Source organism: Mesocricetus auratus, unplaced genomic scaffold (assembly GCF_017639785.1).
Source record: "Mesocricetus auratus isolate SY011 unplaced genomic scaffold, BCM_Maur_2.0 Super-Scaffold_100009, whole genome shotgun sequence".
NCBI lineage: Eukaryota > Metazoa > Chordata > Mammalia > Rodentia > Cricetidae > Mesocricetus > Mesocricetus auratus.
Genome location: NW_024429193.1, coordinates 7,014,853 through 7,031,576, shown reverse-complemented (window position 1 = coordinate 7,031,576; position 16,724 = coordinate 7,014,853). Strand labels below are relative to the sequence as shown.

The window sequence follows — 16,724 nt, the reverse complement described above, 5'->3', positions numbered from 1 at the left end:
ATGTGATAGACGCACTTAACTCATAAACAATGTTGTAAAAAAAAAACTGTAAAGGTCTGAGTGAGATTCATCACCATAGAAACCAAGGCCGTGGTTCCTCTTGGAAGCAAGTGGGAGGAAGCTTCTGGGACCAGGTCTCCCTCCTGATGCTCCTGGCTTCGAGAGTGTTCAACTGCTCCGTTATACGTGTGTGCTCTCCCTCTGCTGTGCTTATTTAACAATAAAATGAAGGGAAGAGATGCTTGCAAATGCCGATAGCTGTTGGTGCTGGGCACAGGGATAAATTACATTACCCTCTTGCTTTTGCACGTAAAGTTTCCACAATAAAAATCTTAACGTCGTAAAACTTTAACTGTAACCTAACTCTTGTCCCTCCCCAGAGTAGCTCTCAAAATCATAGAGGAGAGAGAGACAACAAACCAATAATCTGACAAGAGTTACCGACCTCAGGAGAGGGGGTGCCCATCAGTCCCGACGTGGAGAGGAGGCTTTGGGTGGTCCGTGCCCTCCAGGCAAAGAACGGGAAAGAGTCCCAGATGAAGGAGAAGACATCACGTGGAGGTCCTGGAGGACAGCACGCGCGTGCCGTGTTCCAGGTGAGCATCAGATAATGCACAACTTATCCTCCCCTGATTTAAGATGTCTCAGATGGCACACCGTGCCCTGCTCCTCCCCTACAGGACTCTTCAGTCTTCACCGGCCTACACCACGTGACACCACAGCCAGGACAGAGCTGAATCCCCAGGAAAGAGTCTCAGCCATGACAGGGTCCCGGGCCTCCCACACTGGACCCTGACACACAGGGACTCTGTCTGAGAAACTGATTTGTGACTCACAATGAAGGGCACAGAAAACAACATAGTCCCCCAGCCAAAAAAATAAAAATGAAAGAGGAGGGAAGAGGTTTTCTGCTTTTAAAAAAATGTGTTTGTGTGTGTGTGTGTGTGTGTGTGTGTGTGTGTGTGTGTGTGTGTGCTCATACAAGACAAGACACTCATGTGGGAGTCACAAGACAGTCTCAGATGTCAGGCCCCACCTACCTTGTTTGAGGCAGGGTCTCTCTTCTGCTGTTCACGGCCGTGTTCACCAGGACAACTGGACCTCAAGCTTGGGGTTCTCCTGTTTCTACCTTTCCATGGGAGCACTGGGATTATAACTCCACATCCAGCTTTATGTGGACCCTGGAGATCTAAAGTGAGGTCCTCAGACTGTCACAGCGAACGTTCTACCTGCTGAGCCATTGCCCAGCCCCAGAAAGGAGCCTTATTAGCCACTTGGACTAGGACAGTTCATTACAGCTGCCCAGACAGACACAGACACACAGACAAATTGCCCCAGATTATCTGAGTGCCTCTGTCTCTCACATAACACACCTACTGTGTAGTCCAGATAGCTGGAGAAGTGAGCAGGAGAAAGGAGCCCACCATCTAGTGAGCTCAAGAGCATACACTGATCTCTGAGCTTCTTTTGGCTGTTTTCTATTCCTGTGTGGTGAACACACACCACAGCAGGAACAAGGACGTCAGAGAACAGCTTGCAGTAGGCAGCTCTTTCCCCTCCAGTATTCAGGCCCCGGGTATGGAGCTCAGGGTGACAGGTTTGGCCACAAGTGCCTTTACCATTGAGCTACCTCACCTGTCCTCCCATTTTACTTCTCAAAATGAGTCATTTTCGAGAACTTCTCACATGAAATTGAAACCAGTGTTCGTAGGGAAACGCTAAGCGCACAAACTGATCGCTAACACATTCCTAAGTTCTCAGGCAGGGCGGCACAAATCCAGAAAACACCAGCAGACCAAGCATTGTTTGTAAAGGAAACAGAGAACGCACGGTTGATCAAGCCCTACCCGTAGAGCACAAGTCGGGCGTGACTGCCCCTCTAAAACCCAGGTCACTCATGTGGGACTCCCTGCTTGGAGAATCCAGTCACACGCTGTCTGGGAGGCTGTAGTCCCCCTGATGTCTATACTGTCAGCTTCATCTCACTGTAGTCATGAACTAAGGTCAACAGAGCACCTAACCATCTGGTGACTTAAGAAACAAGATTTTGCTGGGCACACCTTTAATCCCAGCACTCGGGAGGCAGAGGCAGGAGGATCTCTGTGAGTTCGAGACCAGCCTGGTCTACAAGAGCTAGTTCCAGGACAGCCTCCAAAGTCACAAAGAAACCCTGTCTGGGAAAACCAAAAAATAAATAAATAAATAAATAAATATCAATTTATTTTTTACATTCCAATCCCAGTTTCCCCTCCCACCTTTCTTCCCACTCCCTGCACTCCCCTCTCCTCACATCTGTCCATGGAGAGGGTAAGGCCTCCCCTAGGAAGTCTACTAAGTCTGTCCTCTTCTTGGGGCAGGACCAGGGCTCCTCTCCACCCCCACACCCCTGTGTCTAGACTGGGCTGGTATCCCTCCATGTAGAATGAGCTCCACTAAGTGAGTTTGTGCATTAGAGTTAGATCTTAGACCCACTGCCAGTAGCCTCATATATTGTCCCAGTCACACCATTGTCACCTATATTAAGGGAGTCTAGTTTGGTCTTCTGCGGGTTCCCATTTGTCAGACCTGAGGCAGTGATCTCTCACTAGCTCTGGTCAGCTGATTCTGTGGGTTTCCCCATCATGCTCTTGACTCCTTTGTTCATATTTTTGCTCCTCTCTCACTTCGATTGTAATCCAGGAGCTTAGCCCATCGGTTAGTTGTGGATTTCTGCATCTGCTTCCATCTGTTTCTGGAAGAGGGTTGTAGCTTCTCTGGGGTTGTAGATTATAGGCTTGGGCATCTTTTGCTTATTGTCTAGTATCCACTTATGAGTGAGTACATACTATATTTGTCTTTCTGGTTTTGGGTTACCTCACTTAGGATGTTTTTTTTCTATTTTTCCCATTTGTCTGTGAATTTTAGGATGTCATTGTTTTTTGTTTTTTTTTTTTTTTTACTGCTGAGTACTACTCCATTACGTAAATATACCACATTTTCTTATCCATTCTTCAGTTGAGGGGCATCGAGGCTGTTTCCAAGATCAGGCTATTACAAATAATGTTGCCGTGAATATAGTTTAACAAATGTGTGAATGTGCCTCCTTTGGGGATATGCCCAACAGTGGTATTGCAGGGTCTTGAGGTAGGTTGATCCCTATTTTTCTGAGAAATCGCCATACTGATTTCCACAGCGGCTGTACAAGTTTGCTCTCCCACCAGCAATGGAGGAGTGCTCCCCTTTCTCCACATCCTTTCTAGCATAAGCTGTCACTGATGGTTTTTATTTTAGTCATTCTGGTTGGTATAAGATGGAATCGCAGAGTGGTTTTGATTTGCGTTTCCCTGACGACCAAGGATGTTGAACATTTCCTTAAGTGTCATTCTGCCATTTCAGACTGTTCTGTTGAGAATTCTCTATTTAGATCTGTACCCCATTTTTTAAAAGTTTGGATTACTTGGTAGTTTGATTTCTAAAGAAATAATATTTACAAAAAAACAAAACAAAACAAAGCCTTGCTCTCAGGAAGAGAGAGAGAAAAAGTCATTGAGTGTAACTCAGGGTGCCGATGCCATGGGGTACAGCATACGATTGTCACCGTCAAAATGGGTAGTCCCGTAGGGAAAGTTTTTTGGCAGAACCACAGCTAAGACTGAAATGTGAGTTTAAAAAAGAAATAGTGAAATAAAAACCAGCATTAGAAAAGACACCATGGGACAAAATGCTTAGAAAGCATTAAATGTGGGGTTGGAGGGTAACTTAGTTGACTAACACGCTCAAGACCTTGGATTCCCTCCTCGATGACACGTAACCTGGGCATTGGTGGAACACTCCCGTAACCCGGCACTCAGGAGGTGGAGGCAAGATGATCAGAAGCTGAAGACCACCCTCACCTACAGACACTTTAAGACCAGCCCTGCACATGTGGGACCCTAACTAAAAAGTCTGCAATGTACAGAGAGGATTGTCAAAACATGTGATGGGCGTGGCGGCCACAGAGCAAGACTAGGGAGACAGCAGGAGGCTACCTTGGCTGGTGGACGGTATTTAGAAGTAACCAGAAGCCCTGGAGAAGTATTGGACTGTTAGAACAGAAAACAGGTAGACTGAGGGAAGCCTAATTCAGGGTGTCTCTTCAGCACACGCGACACTGACCCAGCAGTGACAGACATCGCTAAAGCCTGTCCAAAGAGCACCAGGGATTCCACCCCACAGTTCACTCCCATGACGTACAACACGCCATACACGAGAACACTGCCTGGAGGATGTATTCCAATTCCAAGGGACGTGTTTAGGGTCTTGGGCTTGAAGGCCTGGAGAGACAGCTTAGACTTGCCATGTAAACACAAAGACCTGCGTTCAATTCCAAGCACCCATGTTTTAAGGGCGTGGGGTGTGGAGAGATAGCTCAATGTTTAGGAGCTCTTGTTTCTTTGAAGACGGCTCTGGTTATTGGCACCCACTTTGGACAACTCACAACAACCTGTAACTCCAATACCCTCTTTGGGCCTCTGCAGGCATCTGTGTGCACACGGTGCGCATACAGGTATGTACACGGACACATAAATAAATTTAAAAGCTACACATGGTGGTGTGCACTTGTAAACCCCAGCATAAGGGCAGTCAGCAGAGACAGGTGGGTCCCGGGGCTTGATCACATCCAGCCTTCTTGGTTCCAAGTTATTAAGAAACCCTATCTCAAAAAATGAAATGAATAGGCCCTGAGGATCATCTGAGGTTAACCTGTGGTCCCCATATACATGTGCACACAAGCAAGCAAGCCTGTGTGTGTGTGTGTGTGTGTATGTGTGTGTGTTTGTGTGTGTGTGTGTGTGTGTGTGTGTGTGTGTAAGACAGCATTTGGCTGAGGAGATACTGAGAATCATTGGCTGCTGGAGGAAGAGGAGGGACATTTTTCTTCAATAGTGCAGCTACTGGTAAGTTTTCCATAGTCCAGTCAAGAGCTCCCTGCTCATGCTCCATGAAATCAACCCTAACTAAACTCACAGGTTCAAAACAAAAAGGACATGGGGGTGGAGGGGCTTGTCAGGAAGAGGGGTTCACCGCAGAAATGGGAGGGAACCACACGGGGTAATGGTGAGTGAATTTGATCAAGATGCACCCTATACACACACAAAACTGTCAAAGAACAAATAAAATTAAAGCTAGAAACAAATGAACAGGAAGAAAGAGGAAAATGAAGGAAGAAAACTAAGGTTGGAGGAAGGAAGATAGGGAGGTTTGGGCTTAGTGTTTAGTGACCAGGTCAAGGTCACCAAAGTATAGGTTTGCCCTGTACGTGCTCAGGGAATGGTGCTAATCCCACAATCATAGGTCTTAGGAAAGCTGTTTACTGGGGGAAATACTGTACAGACTTGAGTGATTTTACCTGACATCCACACTCCGAGGGGCTGTTTCTGCCATAGCTACCTCAAGTACCTCCTAAGTGTAAGCTGTTTCTCCTTCACATTCTGCTGGTCTTACTTCATTGTCCTCAGAGACCAGCAGTGACAGGAATTCCAAATCCCCCCCCCCATTCTGTGGCATTCCTGTCACTGGGGTCTATGAATCCAGCTCCCCTGCTCTTTCTGGAGTTCACATGTATCAGTTAGGTCAAGAGCAATTCTCCCTGCCCAAAGACTGAAGGACATCTTATATTCTCCATAAAGCCACAGCTTGGTGCCCGTGCCAGAGTTGAGGAAGGAAAGTGCTTCTAAGAAGCCTGGAGAGGCGGGTCCCCGGGCGGGTCCCCGTCGGCAGCTCACTAGGAAGTGAGTGAGCTTGCACTCAGCAGCTAATGTCACCGTTTGTAAGACGGATACGCTTATTAGCTTGACGGCTGTAATTGCACCACATGTATCTATCAAGTACTGTGCTTCACACCTTAAACACACACGGTTGCTTTTACATTAAAGGGAGACGCACATGCATGGAAACCCGAATTTCAATCAGCAGCTTGGCATGGCTACATATGCTTACGACACCAGCACTGGGCAACAGAGAGAGGCAGACCCTGGAGGCAGGTTGGCCAGGTGGCCCAGCCAAACGGGCAAGCTTCCGCTTCAGTGAGACACCATGTCTCAAGGCAAGAGAGAGAAAGCAACAGAAAAGACCCACCACCTCCCCCTGCCTCTGCATGTGCACGCGAAGGAGCGTGTGCGTGTGCACCCTTGTGCACGTGTGCACATGCCACACAGACGCATACGCAGGCTTACGCACTCATACACACACACACACACACACACACACACACACACGGAGAATTAAATCTGAAACAAAGAAGAAAGGTTGAAGATGTAACACTCCTCATTCCGCCACTGAAGGCAGCCTTGCTTTTTACATCTAATGTAAAAAGTTAATATCTACATCAAGCATCAGTACTAACCCTTTAATGCTCATGATGCAGAGCTGTAAATACTAAATGTGTGACGATTCTTTCACCCAACAAATGCGTTTTTAATAATAAGGATGAAACCATGGAGCTGGGGATGTAGTTCAGTTGGTAGAGCGTATGCACAGAACCCTGGACTCGGCCCCCAGCACTCCGATGGCACACACCTGTAACCCCAGTGCTCACGAGGAGGCTGACAGGGAGGATCGCCGTGAATTTGAGGATAGCTTGGGCTGCACAGCACCTGACTCAAAAAAAAAAAACACGAATCAAAAGAAATTTTCCAAGGACATTCCAGGTCAGGTACAGCTTTTGCGCCCTTGGAGTGAGGTCAGTAAACAAAGAAAACAAATGTCCTTGCCCTTGTGGAGTTTGTGTTCCATTAGGGGCACGGGTCAGAAAATAAAGTCGTGGAGTTAGGACAGTAGAATGCGGTGGAGGAAAATTAGGCAAGGCAGGAATTAGGAGGTTCTGTGCACCAAGGTGACCAAGGTCAGCCTCTCCAAGAGGAACAGCGCACACCCAGAAGAAGCCCGCCAAAGTCCACAGTCGTGCAAAAACCCTCAAGGTCATAAGCACTTCGGATGGGGGAGGTCACTGAGCAGCTTAACCAAGACCTCGGAAATAATTCCCGAACCCTGCAAAGAGACTGAGTCTGAGTTTCTGCTTCCTCGATGTGCAAACTGCTAAGCCCATTCCAGTGTGTGCTCTGCTCCTAAAGTCTTTTCTCATAATAAGGATTTAGAAGACATACACAACCAACTACTTGCTGAACAGTTACAGTAGTTAAATATTCAAAATGCCTCTTCAACAAATGTATAACCGCGCTCAAGAGCTCATGAGTTGACAATGACTCAACTCCTTTATGTAACCTGCATATTTTAAAAAATACTTTAAGGGTTGGGGGAATGGCTGCATGGTTGCGAGTGCTTGCACCACACATGGAAAAAGCTCTGTGCACAACTGTGAGCCCAGTGTTGTGAGATCCCAAGAGCCCACTGGCCAGTCAGCCTAGGTGCAGAGGGGATGGCCAGATTCGGTGAGTGGCTCTGTCTCAAGGCAATAAGGCAGAGAACAGAGGAAGGCAGCTGGATTTTGATCTAGCTTCTGAATTTGAACATCATGTACGTGTACACACTCTGATGTGCGTGAAACACATATACACCATACATATGCCACACACATCTACACACACACACACCCCATCCACATGCGCACACACACACACACCACCCACTCCCCAACACACATATACACACACAACAAATAGAAAGAAACTGGAAAAAAAACAATGCTGCTCAATTACTTCTCTCTCTCTCTCTCACTGAATTGCTCATTTAGTTGTTGGAGAAAAAAAGTGTCGGATAGAGGCTTTGTGCATAATTGGCCATCTGTTTCTATGTAATGATCACAATAGTCTGCAGGCAGCCAACAGCAGCAGCAAATCCAAAGCAACGTCAGGCTTCACCCACTCCTTCCTCCGGGGCCATCAAACAGCTGGAACCCACAGCAGCCATTCCACAGCAGCATCTTCTTGTTTTTGTATACATTCACCGTGCGTCATGATGTGCTCCATGGAGATGACTTCATTCCCAAATGCCATGTACTTTGACTGTATTCACTTCTCCCTCCCTCCCTCCCCGCCCTTGCTTCTACTCTCATGGCATGTACGTATGTTAATAACTATATATGTACACATACATGATGGGGGACGTCCGCTGTATACTGTGGCTATGTGTTTCTCTTATTGGTTGATGGGCAAAGCTGTTTTGGTCGACAGGCAGGCAGAATGTAGCCAGACAGGAATTCCAGACAAAGCGGTAGGGAGAGGGAAGACCGAAAGAGCAACGCCACCAGGGAGTCAAGAGGCCCGGGCATCACCAGTGACCCAAGGCCACGTGGAGATACACAGATTAATAGGAATGGTTAATAATTAAGAGAGGGCTAGCCAGTAAGAGGCCTGAGCAATTGGCCAAACAATTATGAATATATATTAGGTGGTTATTTTATAGCAGCTGCAGGGACTCAGAGGGTGGAGAAAAACCTGTCCAGTGGGCTGGAGAGAGATGGAGAAAGTCCCCCTCTAACACTTGGTGCCCAGTGTGGGGCACAAATCCATGACCCTGAGATTAAGAGTCTCCTGCTCCACTGACCGAGCTAGGCTGTCATATATAATCTAGCATATGTGTGTGTGTATATGTATATATATATATATATATATATGAAAATGTGCAATGTTTGTCTGAGTCTGGCTTTTTCACTTACCATGATGATCTACTATTACATCCTTTCCTTCAAACGACATAATTGCAATTCTTCCTTATAAATGAGTAAAGCGCCATTAACTTTGTATGTGCATGCATATATACATATGTAAATGCATGCATACATACCTGTGTGTATATACATATATGTGTATATATATATATATATACATACATGTATATGAAACTTTTCCTGTCCACCCATCCGCTGGCAGACACCCAGCCGATTTCACAGCTCAGCTATTAGGAGCGTTGCAACAATAAACAAACAGGGCTGAGTAGGTTCCTCCATGATGCGCCGATTGAAAGTGCAGAAGCGGTAAGGCTTGAGTCTCTGGCGCCCCAGCTCTAGTTTTCGGGACATTTATACCAGTTTCCCAGTAGCTGCCCTAACTTGCACTCCCACCAGCAGCACATGGGGTTCCTGCGCTCCCTCCACCCCTCGCCCAGCAACTGGTTTTGTTTATCATTGTCGTTGCCGTCAGAGTGTGTGTGAGTGTGTGTGTATGTGTGTGTGATGAAGAGTGCACATATGTCAGATAGCACATGTGTAGGTCACAGGACAGTTCTGTGGAGTTGATTCTCTTCTTCCCCCTTGAGATGATTCCAGGTGACTAAGGCAAGGGCATTACCACTAAAGCCAAATTTCCAACCCTGCTATTTGTATTCTTAATGAGAACAAATTCTGAATTTTAGTAAACTCACCTCAGTGGAGTTTTGATTGGCATTTTCCTAATGACTAACACAACATCCTTTGGGTACAAGGACAATAGAAATGTTTGTGTTTGAGTTGAAAAATTATTTGCTCAAAGGTTTCTTCTTGGGGCTGGAGAGATGGCTCAGAAGGCACAGGTTCAGTTCCCAGCAGCTACATGGTGGCTCCCAGCCATCGGTAACTATAGCTCCAGGAGATCTGAGACTCCTGAGCTCCAAGGGCACTGTATACAATGGTGCGCATACACACATGTACAGGCTCACACCCTTACACATAAACATTTAACAAGTAAACATTTTGTTTTAATTTCTAGGTGGTGGTGGCACACACATTTAATCCCAGCACTCAGGAGGCATAGGCAGGCAGATCTCAGTGAGTTCAAGTCCAGCCTGGTCTCCAGAGTAAGTTCCAGGACAGCCAGGGCTACATAATAAAAACCCTGTCTCAAAAAAAAAAATAATAAGTTTCCTGGATTTGTATTCAGAATGTGAGTGTGGTTACTAGGAACCTCCCAGCTTTTGTGCAAACAATTGGAACCAGGAAACTGAAATCAAGTCTTGGCTGCTATGAGCCTACAGATTCTGGGAAAGCTGCTTAACTTCTCAGAGGCACAACTGGTCCAAGTCTACAATGAGACAAACCCCAGGGAGGACGGAGTGGCCACACTGCCTACCGCAGGCCTAGCACCGCTGGGGGTCGTAGGAGCTGCTGGAAGTTTGCCTGGGTCTGCCTCACCTGACTTCAGCCTCCTTCCTCCTCCCAGGAAAGAGCATAGCTCTTGGTAAGGGCTACTTCTGCCCTGCCGTCACTTACCAGAGTTGGGAGGTTTCTGAGTTCACTGGCTATGCCACACACACTAACATCAAACAAACAAACAAATAAATAAATAAATGACGTGTAATTCACCGTGTCCCTCACAAGAGAACAGGATAGGGACCAAAATCCCTATGGAGTGCTTCTTGTTGTTGTTGGGGGGGGGCTGCTTTCTTTTTTGTTCTGTTTCTTTTTGTTTTGTTTCTTTCTTTTTTCTTTTTCTTTTTTCCTTTTTTTTTTTTTTTTTTTGTTGCTGTTTTTCAAGACGGAGTTTCTCTGTGTAGCCCTGCATGTCCTGGAACTCACTGTGTAGACCAGACTGGCCTTGAACTCACAAAGACCTGCCTGCCTCTGCCTCCTGGGTGCTGGGATTCGTGCGCCACCACTGCCGCCGCCACTGCCACCACCACCACCACCACCACCACCTGGCTTTTGCTTTGTTTTTTGTTTTTTGTTTTTTGTTTTTGTTTTTGTTCTTCTTAGGCAGTATCCTGCCGTGTCCATAGCACAAGCTGGCTTCGGATTTGCTCTGTAACCCAGGCTGTCCTCAAACGTGTGATACCCATGCCTCTTAATTTATACCTCAAGGTTTTGGGGTTTTGTTTTCAGTTCACTTAATATACTGCAGAGAGCGCAGGCAGTGGGTGTGATGGTTGCGGAAGCGTGTGATACGATCTTGACTTCAATAAGCAGCTTCAGTTTCCGTGTCTGCTAACTGGGATATTTACACTATAAAGCGATGAGCAAATTGATGAATTGACAATCTCATAGTGCGTATAAGGAAATCTGGTCAAATTCTCCTCCCATGCTTTCTTAGCCGCCTCGAACTCCTGCCAAGACCCACCTCTTACCAACAACGACCCCTCACACTCTCCTATCGCTTTGAGCTTAGCTAGGACCACCTTCAAGAGCATGGGTGTGGAGATATCTACTGGAGTATGGACAACTCCCAAGCGTCTACACCACTGAAGACACAACTCTCTTTCCCAGAAGCCCTCAACAGCCAACTGCTTCCCAGGAAGGAGCAAGTGAACAATATTCTATGCTGCATATACTCATTATTAATTGCAGGTTTGTTTTGTTTTGTTTTCCCACTACTTTTGGGGGGATTGCCACCATGCCACAGTACAAGTATAGCGGTCAGAGAACAACTTGCAAGAGTCCGTTATCTTTCCACCATGTGGACTCTGAGGATAGAATTCAGGTGGCCATCCTTGTCCGCAAGGCCTTTACCCACTAAGCTATCTCATCCACCATCCGGTTTTTCTAATCCAACTGGAAAACTAATGTTGGTCATGCACATGAACACACTAACATATACATGCTGCTGCTATAAAAATGTGTTTATGGACTTTGAACATCAAAAAACACCTTATGCTTATGGTTTCTCTTGCAATTTCAGTTTGCAAGTCAGTGCTCTGGAAACCGAGAACCCGGAACATGTTTATCAAGCTATTACTAAGACTGGAAGGAATGGTTATCTGTGCAGCCTTGTAGAACCTGGGGTCAGGAGAAAACAATGGTCTTACATGTGGGCTCTGCCACTCCCCGTGTATGACTCTGACTCTGAACCTCAAAGCCATAGCTTCCTCTTCACGACAAAAGAACACAATAATGCTCACTTCTTAAGGATTAAGTAGATTGACGAAAATTATGTGTCTTTAGCTCAGAACAATGTACTGGTGAGAGATAAGGGAAACTGCTCGTGTAAAACACTAAGGCTGGAGTCGCTGGTAACGGCAGAGAGCCTAGATCTGTCTGGTATTGTGCTAATACACTCCCTAGCTTGGGAACCGGAGGAGCCAGGCTTAAATAGAAACCTTGCTTTTTTTTTTCTCTCTCTCTCCCAAGCTACATGACCTTAGTCAAGGCCCAACCTCTTTGCACGTCAGAGGCTTGTTTAACTGGCCTGCATCAATGGTATTAATTACAGTTTTTAGAGCAGTGGCCATATCCACTGCAATCTGTGAGGTTTATGCACAGACTCCACCCGTCTGTAGGACAGCCTCATTGGTAGGTATCCTTATCTCCATTCGATAGGTGGCTGATGCTGAAAGGAGTCAACCTTGGCCAGGGACACCCGGCGACCGCATGACGTAGAACCTGGCTCCACAGCCAACTGTATCTGGTTAACCTGCCACCTACCTCACCTGGGGAGGTTAGAGGAGAGTGTCACTTTGAACAGTCCCATGCAAACAGCGTGCTATGATGGTGAGCCTCTGTTAAAATAAGTGACTGACGACTAGAAGACTCCTCATTTGTCCTTAGAGCCTGGGAACCCTGAAAGAACAAAGAGTTCTGCTTTAAGAACTCTTTTCTTGGGGCTGGATTGATGGCTAAGGTGTCTAAGAGCACTGACTGACAGCCCTGGTTTGGTTCCCAGCACCCACAAAGCAGCTAACAACAGCCTGGAACTCCAGTCCAGGGAGTCCGGCTGCACAGACACATGCAAACAGAACTCCCACATAAGAAAAACAATTGCTTTAATCTCAAAAACTTAATAAAAAAATACGGACCCGCCCTGGGTTCGTATCCCATTTCTGACACCACAGAGCTACGGGTGAGGGCAGGGTGGATATCTCACTACACTTTTCTTACTGAAACTTTGCCTTGACCTCAATTTCATCTAAACAGACCTGATAAACAACTTACTGAAAAAGAAAGGAAACACACATACATAAACACACACACACACAGAGCTAATTACACAACAGATGTGTGTAGGCCACTTTACGTCAACTGGAAGTTGCTGTCTACACTCTGGAAGTCCATAGCAACAAAAGCCTGCAGTCCTAAAGAGACAAAAAGTGTGTGTGTGTGTGTGTGTGTGTGTGTGTGTGTGTGTGTGTGTGTTTCCTTTCAAGTTTACACAAGAGTGAACAAAATGCTTTCATATGTGCACCTGTATGTGAAGGCCAGAGGACAGTCCTAAGCGTTGTTTCTTGGGCTCAAAGCACCTGATTTGTTTTTTTTTTTTTTTCTGTTGAGTTCAGGAATTTGGCTGAAGCTCCAAAACATTTACCTCACGTCTGCATTTGCAGGTTGCTCTTTTGGGTAAACATGAAGGATCCACCAAATTCCCATGAACTATTATGTATTCAAGATAGGACCTAGGACAACGCCAGTTCCAAGCACCATACAGTCTCGCTAAATTTCCTGGTCGCGTTTAAGACACCTTGGAAAAATGAATCTGAGCTCTTCTGTGAAAACTGCGTTCGCTAGTCGGACAGTTTGCTATGAATTTCTGTGTTACCTCCCTTGGGATAACCACCCATGTTTTTAATCCCTTATATACTACCACTAAAGTACTTCTTCTGAGACTGTCAATAGCAGTGGTGGGCGAAGTGAGCCCTAAGCTGTCTCCCCCTTTACTCTGGGTGTGTCCAGGAAGGCACTTCAAGTTTTCCCTCCCCTTTATCTCTGACGGAAAGCCTAAGAGTAAAGTCCAGGTCCCCTCGGAGGGCATCAAGTTTGCCCGGGGCATATCTGAGTCCCTCCCGGAAGGTGCTGGCGCACATCCTATCGTGCTCGACTGGACCTGGGCGCCTCTATGGCCGGCTGACTCCTTAAACAAAAGGAAGCCTAGTCGTCGGACCCCAGTGACCCACGATCCGGATCTGAGCGGACAGTTCCATCCGGCCCCATTACTGCCCTTTTCCCTAAGGACTCCCTTCCCGGGAGACGCTGGGGACCGACCCCACCCTGCAGGAGACTTGGGGCTCGGGGACTGCGCCACCAGTCCGGGCGGAGGTCAAGCTGCGCTCGCCCGCTGCCTGCGCTTACCTCGGACGGCTGGATCTCGAAGGCGCTGGCGATCTTGGCGTAGAGCTCCTGGATGCTGGAGAACTCCTCCACCCGGCCCGTGGCGCTGCCGTGCGCCAGCTGGGCGTGGAACACCAGCCTGCGCGCCGGAGCTGGGGGTCCGGGGATGCCCTCGCGGACGCCGGGCCTCTCGCCCTCCACCAGCTGCGCCGTCTCCTTGGACTTGGCTGTCTTCTTCTTCCTGAGCAGTCCAAGCGGCATCTTGCAGGGCCGATGGCCTGAGCCACCTGTGCCGCCCGCCCGCGCCAGCTTCCTGGCCTCGGACAGCGGACTTTGCGCTCCGGACCCGGGCTCCGCACAGGTGACCGCGGCTGCTGGACCAATGGCAGCAGCGCTTCCGCCTGGAGGCGCGGGCTTCAGGCCCCCTCCCAGTGGAGGAGGACGGGGCACCTGAGCGAAGCAGTCGCTATCTGTGCGGCTCCGGCAGCAGCATGAAAGCTGTGAATGGCAAGGCTGTTCAGTTCCCTTCTCCGCCCAGGCCTCCTGAGTGAAAACCGATGTCCGTGAAGGCCTGGGAATGCTAACAAAGAAATCTTGAAAATAGCATACTGGTCCCGCCTTGCCTTTCAGAATCTGAACGCCCAGGTGGGCATGGTGGTTCGGGCCAGTAATTTTCCCTGTGCTGTTAAGGCTGGGGCAGGATGATTGTCACGAGTTCGAGGTCAGAACGAGGGCCTCACACATTGTAATATTTGCAGGAAAATTAAAAGATGGAAAAAGGACACTATGCTATGTCCTCGGCGTGATGCAGAGTAGGCCAGGCTCAAAAAGAAAAAAAAAGTTGCATGTTTTTCTTTTCTCACGCACAGAACCTATACGCCGGAGGAGGCCGTGCAAGCAGAAAGGGAATTGTGAGACGGGGGTGCGGGGTGACGGAATGCAGATGACCTTAAAGCGTGCATGAAAATGCCCCGAGGACACTCACGACTCTGTGCGCTAGCTTTAAAAAGGAAATCGTAGGGTACGTGGCATTCAGCCGCATTCACATAACCACAGACTGCGACTTTGTCTACAGGGATTTATACAGAAGTCACCCCTCCTCACCTTCTCCCTAAGGATCTCACGAGAGCTCGTCCGTCAAGTTCAAACACCTCAGCACCTCTCTTCAACCTACTCATTTTTTAAGACGTTAAGAATATTTGTTTATTATGCATACAGGGTTCTGGAAGAGGGCACCAGATCTCGGTACAGATGGTTGTGAGCCACCGTGTGGTTGCTGGGAGTTGAACTCAGAACCTCTGGAAGAGCAGCCAGTGCTCTTAACCTCTGAGCCTTCTCTCCAGCCCTAACCTATTTTGGAAGGACGGCTTTCTCCCCTAGGTTTTCAACACTCCCGAGTTCGTGGCTCCACGTGCTTAGGGAAACTCAGTCCAGCCCTTCAGAGAGCTGAAGCCTTTCCCTGAGCTGCCTTGTCAGTAACTATCCACCTCAAGTCTCTGAGCTCTGAAACGATCTTTGATCTGACCCCATCTGATTTCTACATCCAAGACGTGCGTGCATGTGCGTGTGCGTGCGTATGTGTGTGCGCGCATGCTCTCCTGCGCCCATTTGTGGGTGTACTCCAGTGTCTATGTGGAGCTCAGAGAACAACCTTGGATGCCAATCCTCACCTTCCACCTTGTGGGCACCAGGGCATCTGGCCCAAGAGTCTCTGCGGTTTCTCCCGTCTCCACCTCCCATCGCCGTGCAGATGCACGGTGACTGCAGACATGCGTTCTGCCGAGTTAGGGTCGCAAGGGGAATGGGAACCCTGGCTCTGCCATCACAGTGGCGCAACCAGCGCTTTACCCGTGGAGCCGTCTCCGCAGCCCAAGGCCGCCTACTTTTAAGTTACCTACTGACTCCTTCCTCAGCCCCTGGGGCCACCGATGATCAGTGCTGCATTATTCTCCTGGCCTTGCTGTTACCTCCAGCTGCTGCGTTTTTCCACAGACGCATTTGCCGTTAGCCTGTGAGCAGACTGTGCCCACACACACCCTGAGACTGCGCACCCGTGTCATCACACTCTGCCCACCAGGAGCTCTAAGTGGTCAGCGCCGGTCTCTTCACCTTTGGCTTTGTCCCACCTCTATTTTTGCCGAGCTGCTGTTTTCAGGGTGTCCCCGGACTTACTCAACCATCGTCTCCCATCCCTGTGCTCTTCCCCAAACGACTGTACTTACTCTGAACCCCACAGATAGTGTTGGCCAAACCACGTGATCGGCAGTTCAGTCCAATAGGAAGGGTATGCCTGGTCTAAGGAAACTGTAAGACTGTGTCAACTGACCACATTCTTTCTAGTGAATGTTTTCTCTTTATCCTCAACCAAAGTGAAAAGGCCCAACATGCACTCTGGTCCACGTCCGAGATGTCTCTGAGTCATCAAAACCAAGGGTGTTTCCATCCCCCACCCTCTCTCCTGACAGCCCAGCCCTGAAAACCCATTCTTCCCCATGTAAAGTCAGTAAATATTCTGGGGGGGGGGCAGGAAGGGGTCTGTGATTGTGACATGGGGACTGCAGAAGCAGCTGTCCATAGTGCTTGCTGGGTGAACATGAGGACCCAAGTTCAACTCCTGTCCCCCGTGTAAAAGCAGGGCACAGCGGCGTGTGTCTGTAACCCCAGTGCTAGGAAAGCGGAGAATGGAGGGTCCTCGGGTCTGCTGGTCAGCCGGTTGTGACAAGTGGGTTAGCTGCTGGTTCAGCGAGAGACCCTGCTTCAAAAAATAAGGTGGATAGCAACTGAGAAAGACACCTGACAT

General features: G+C 48.2%; 1 protein-coding gene across 1 annotated transcript in view; it reads right to left on the bottom strand.

Annotated features, from left to right (window-relative positions):
* The window catches only part of Gipc2 (GIPC PDZ domain containing family member 2), a 74,936-nt gene extending 60,657 nt beyond the window's left edge, over positions 1-14,279 (bottom strand). The window contains exon 1 of the mRNA XM_005083613.4: positions 13,946-14,279. Coding sequence (XP_005083670.2) covers positions 13,946-14,185 — 240 coding nt within the window. The 5' untranslated portion in view covers positions 14,186-14,279. The remainder of the gene's footprint in view (positions 1-13,945) is intronic.
* Positions 14,280-16,724: the final 2,445 nt, after the last annotated feature.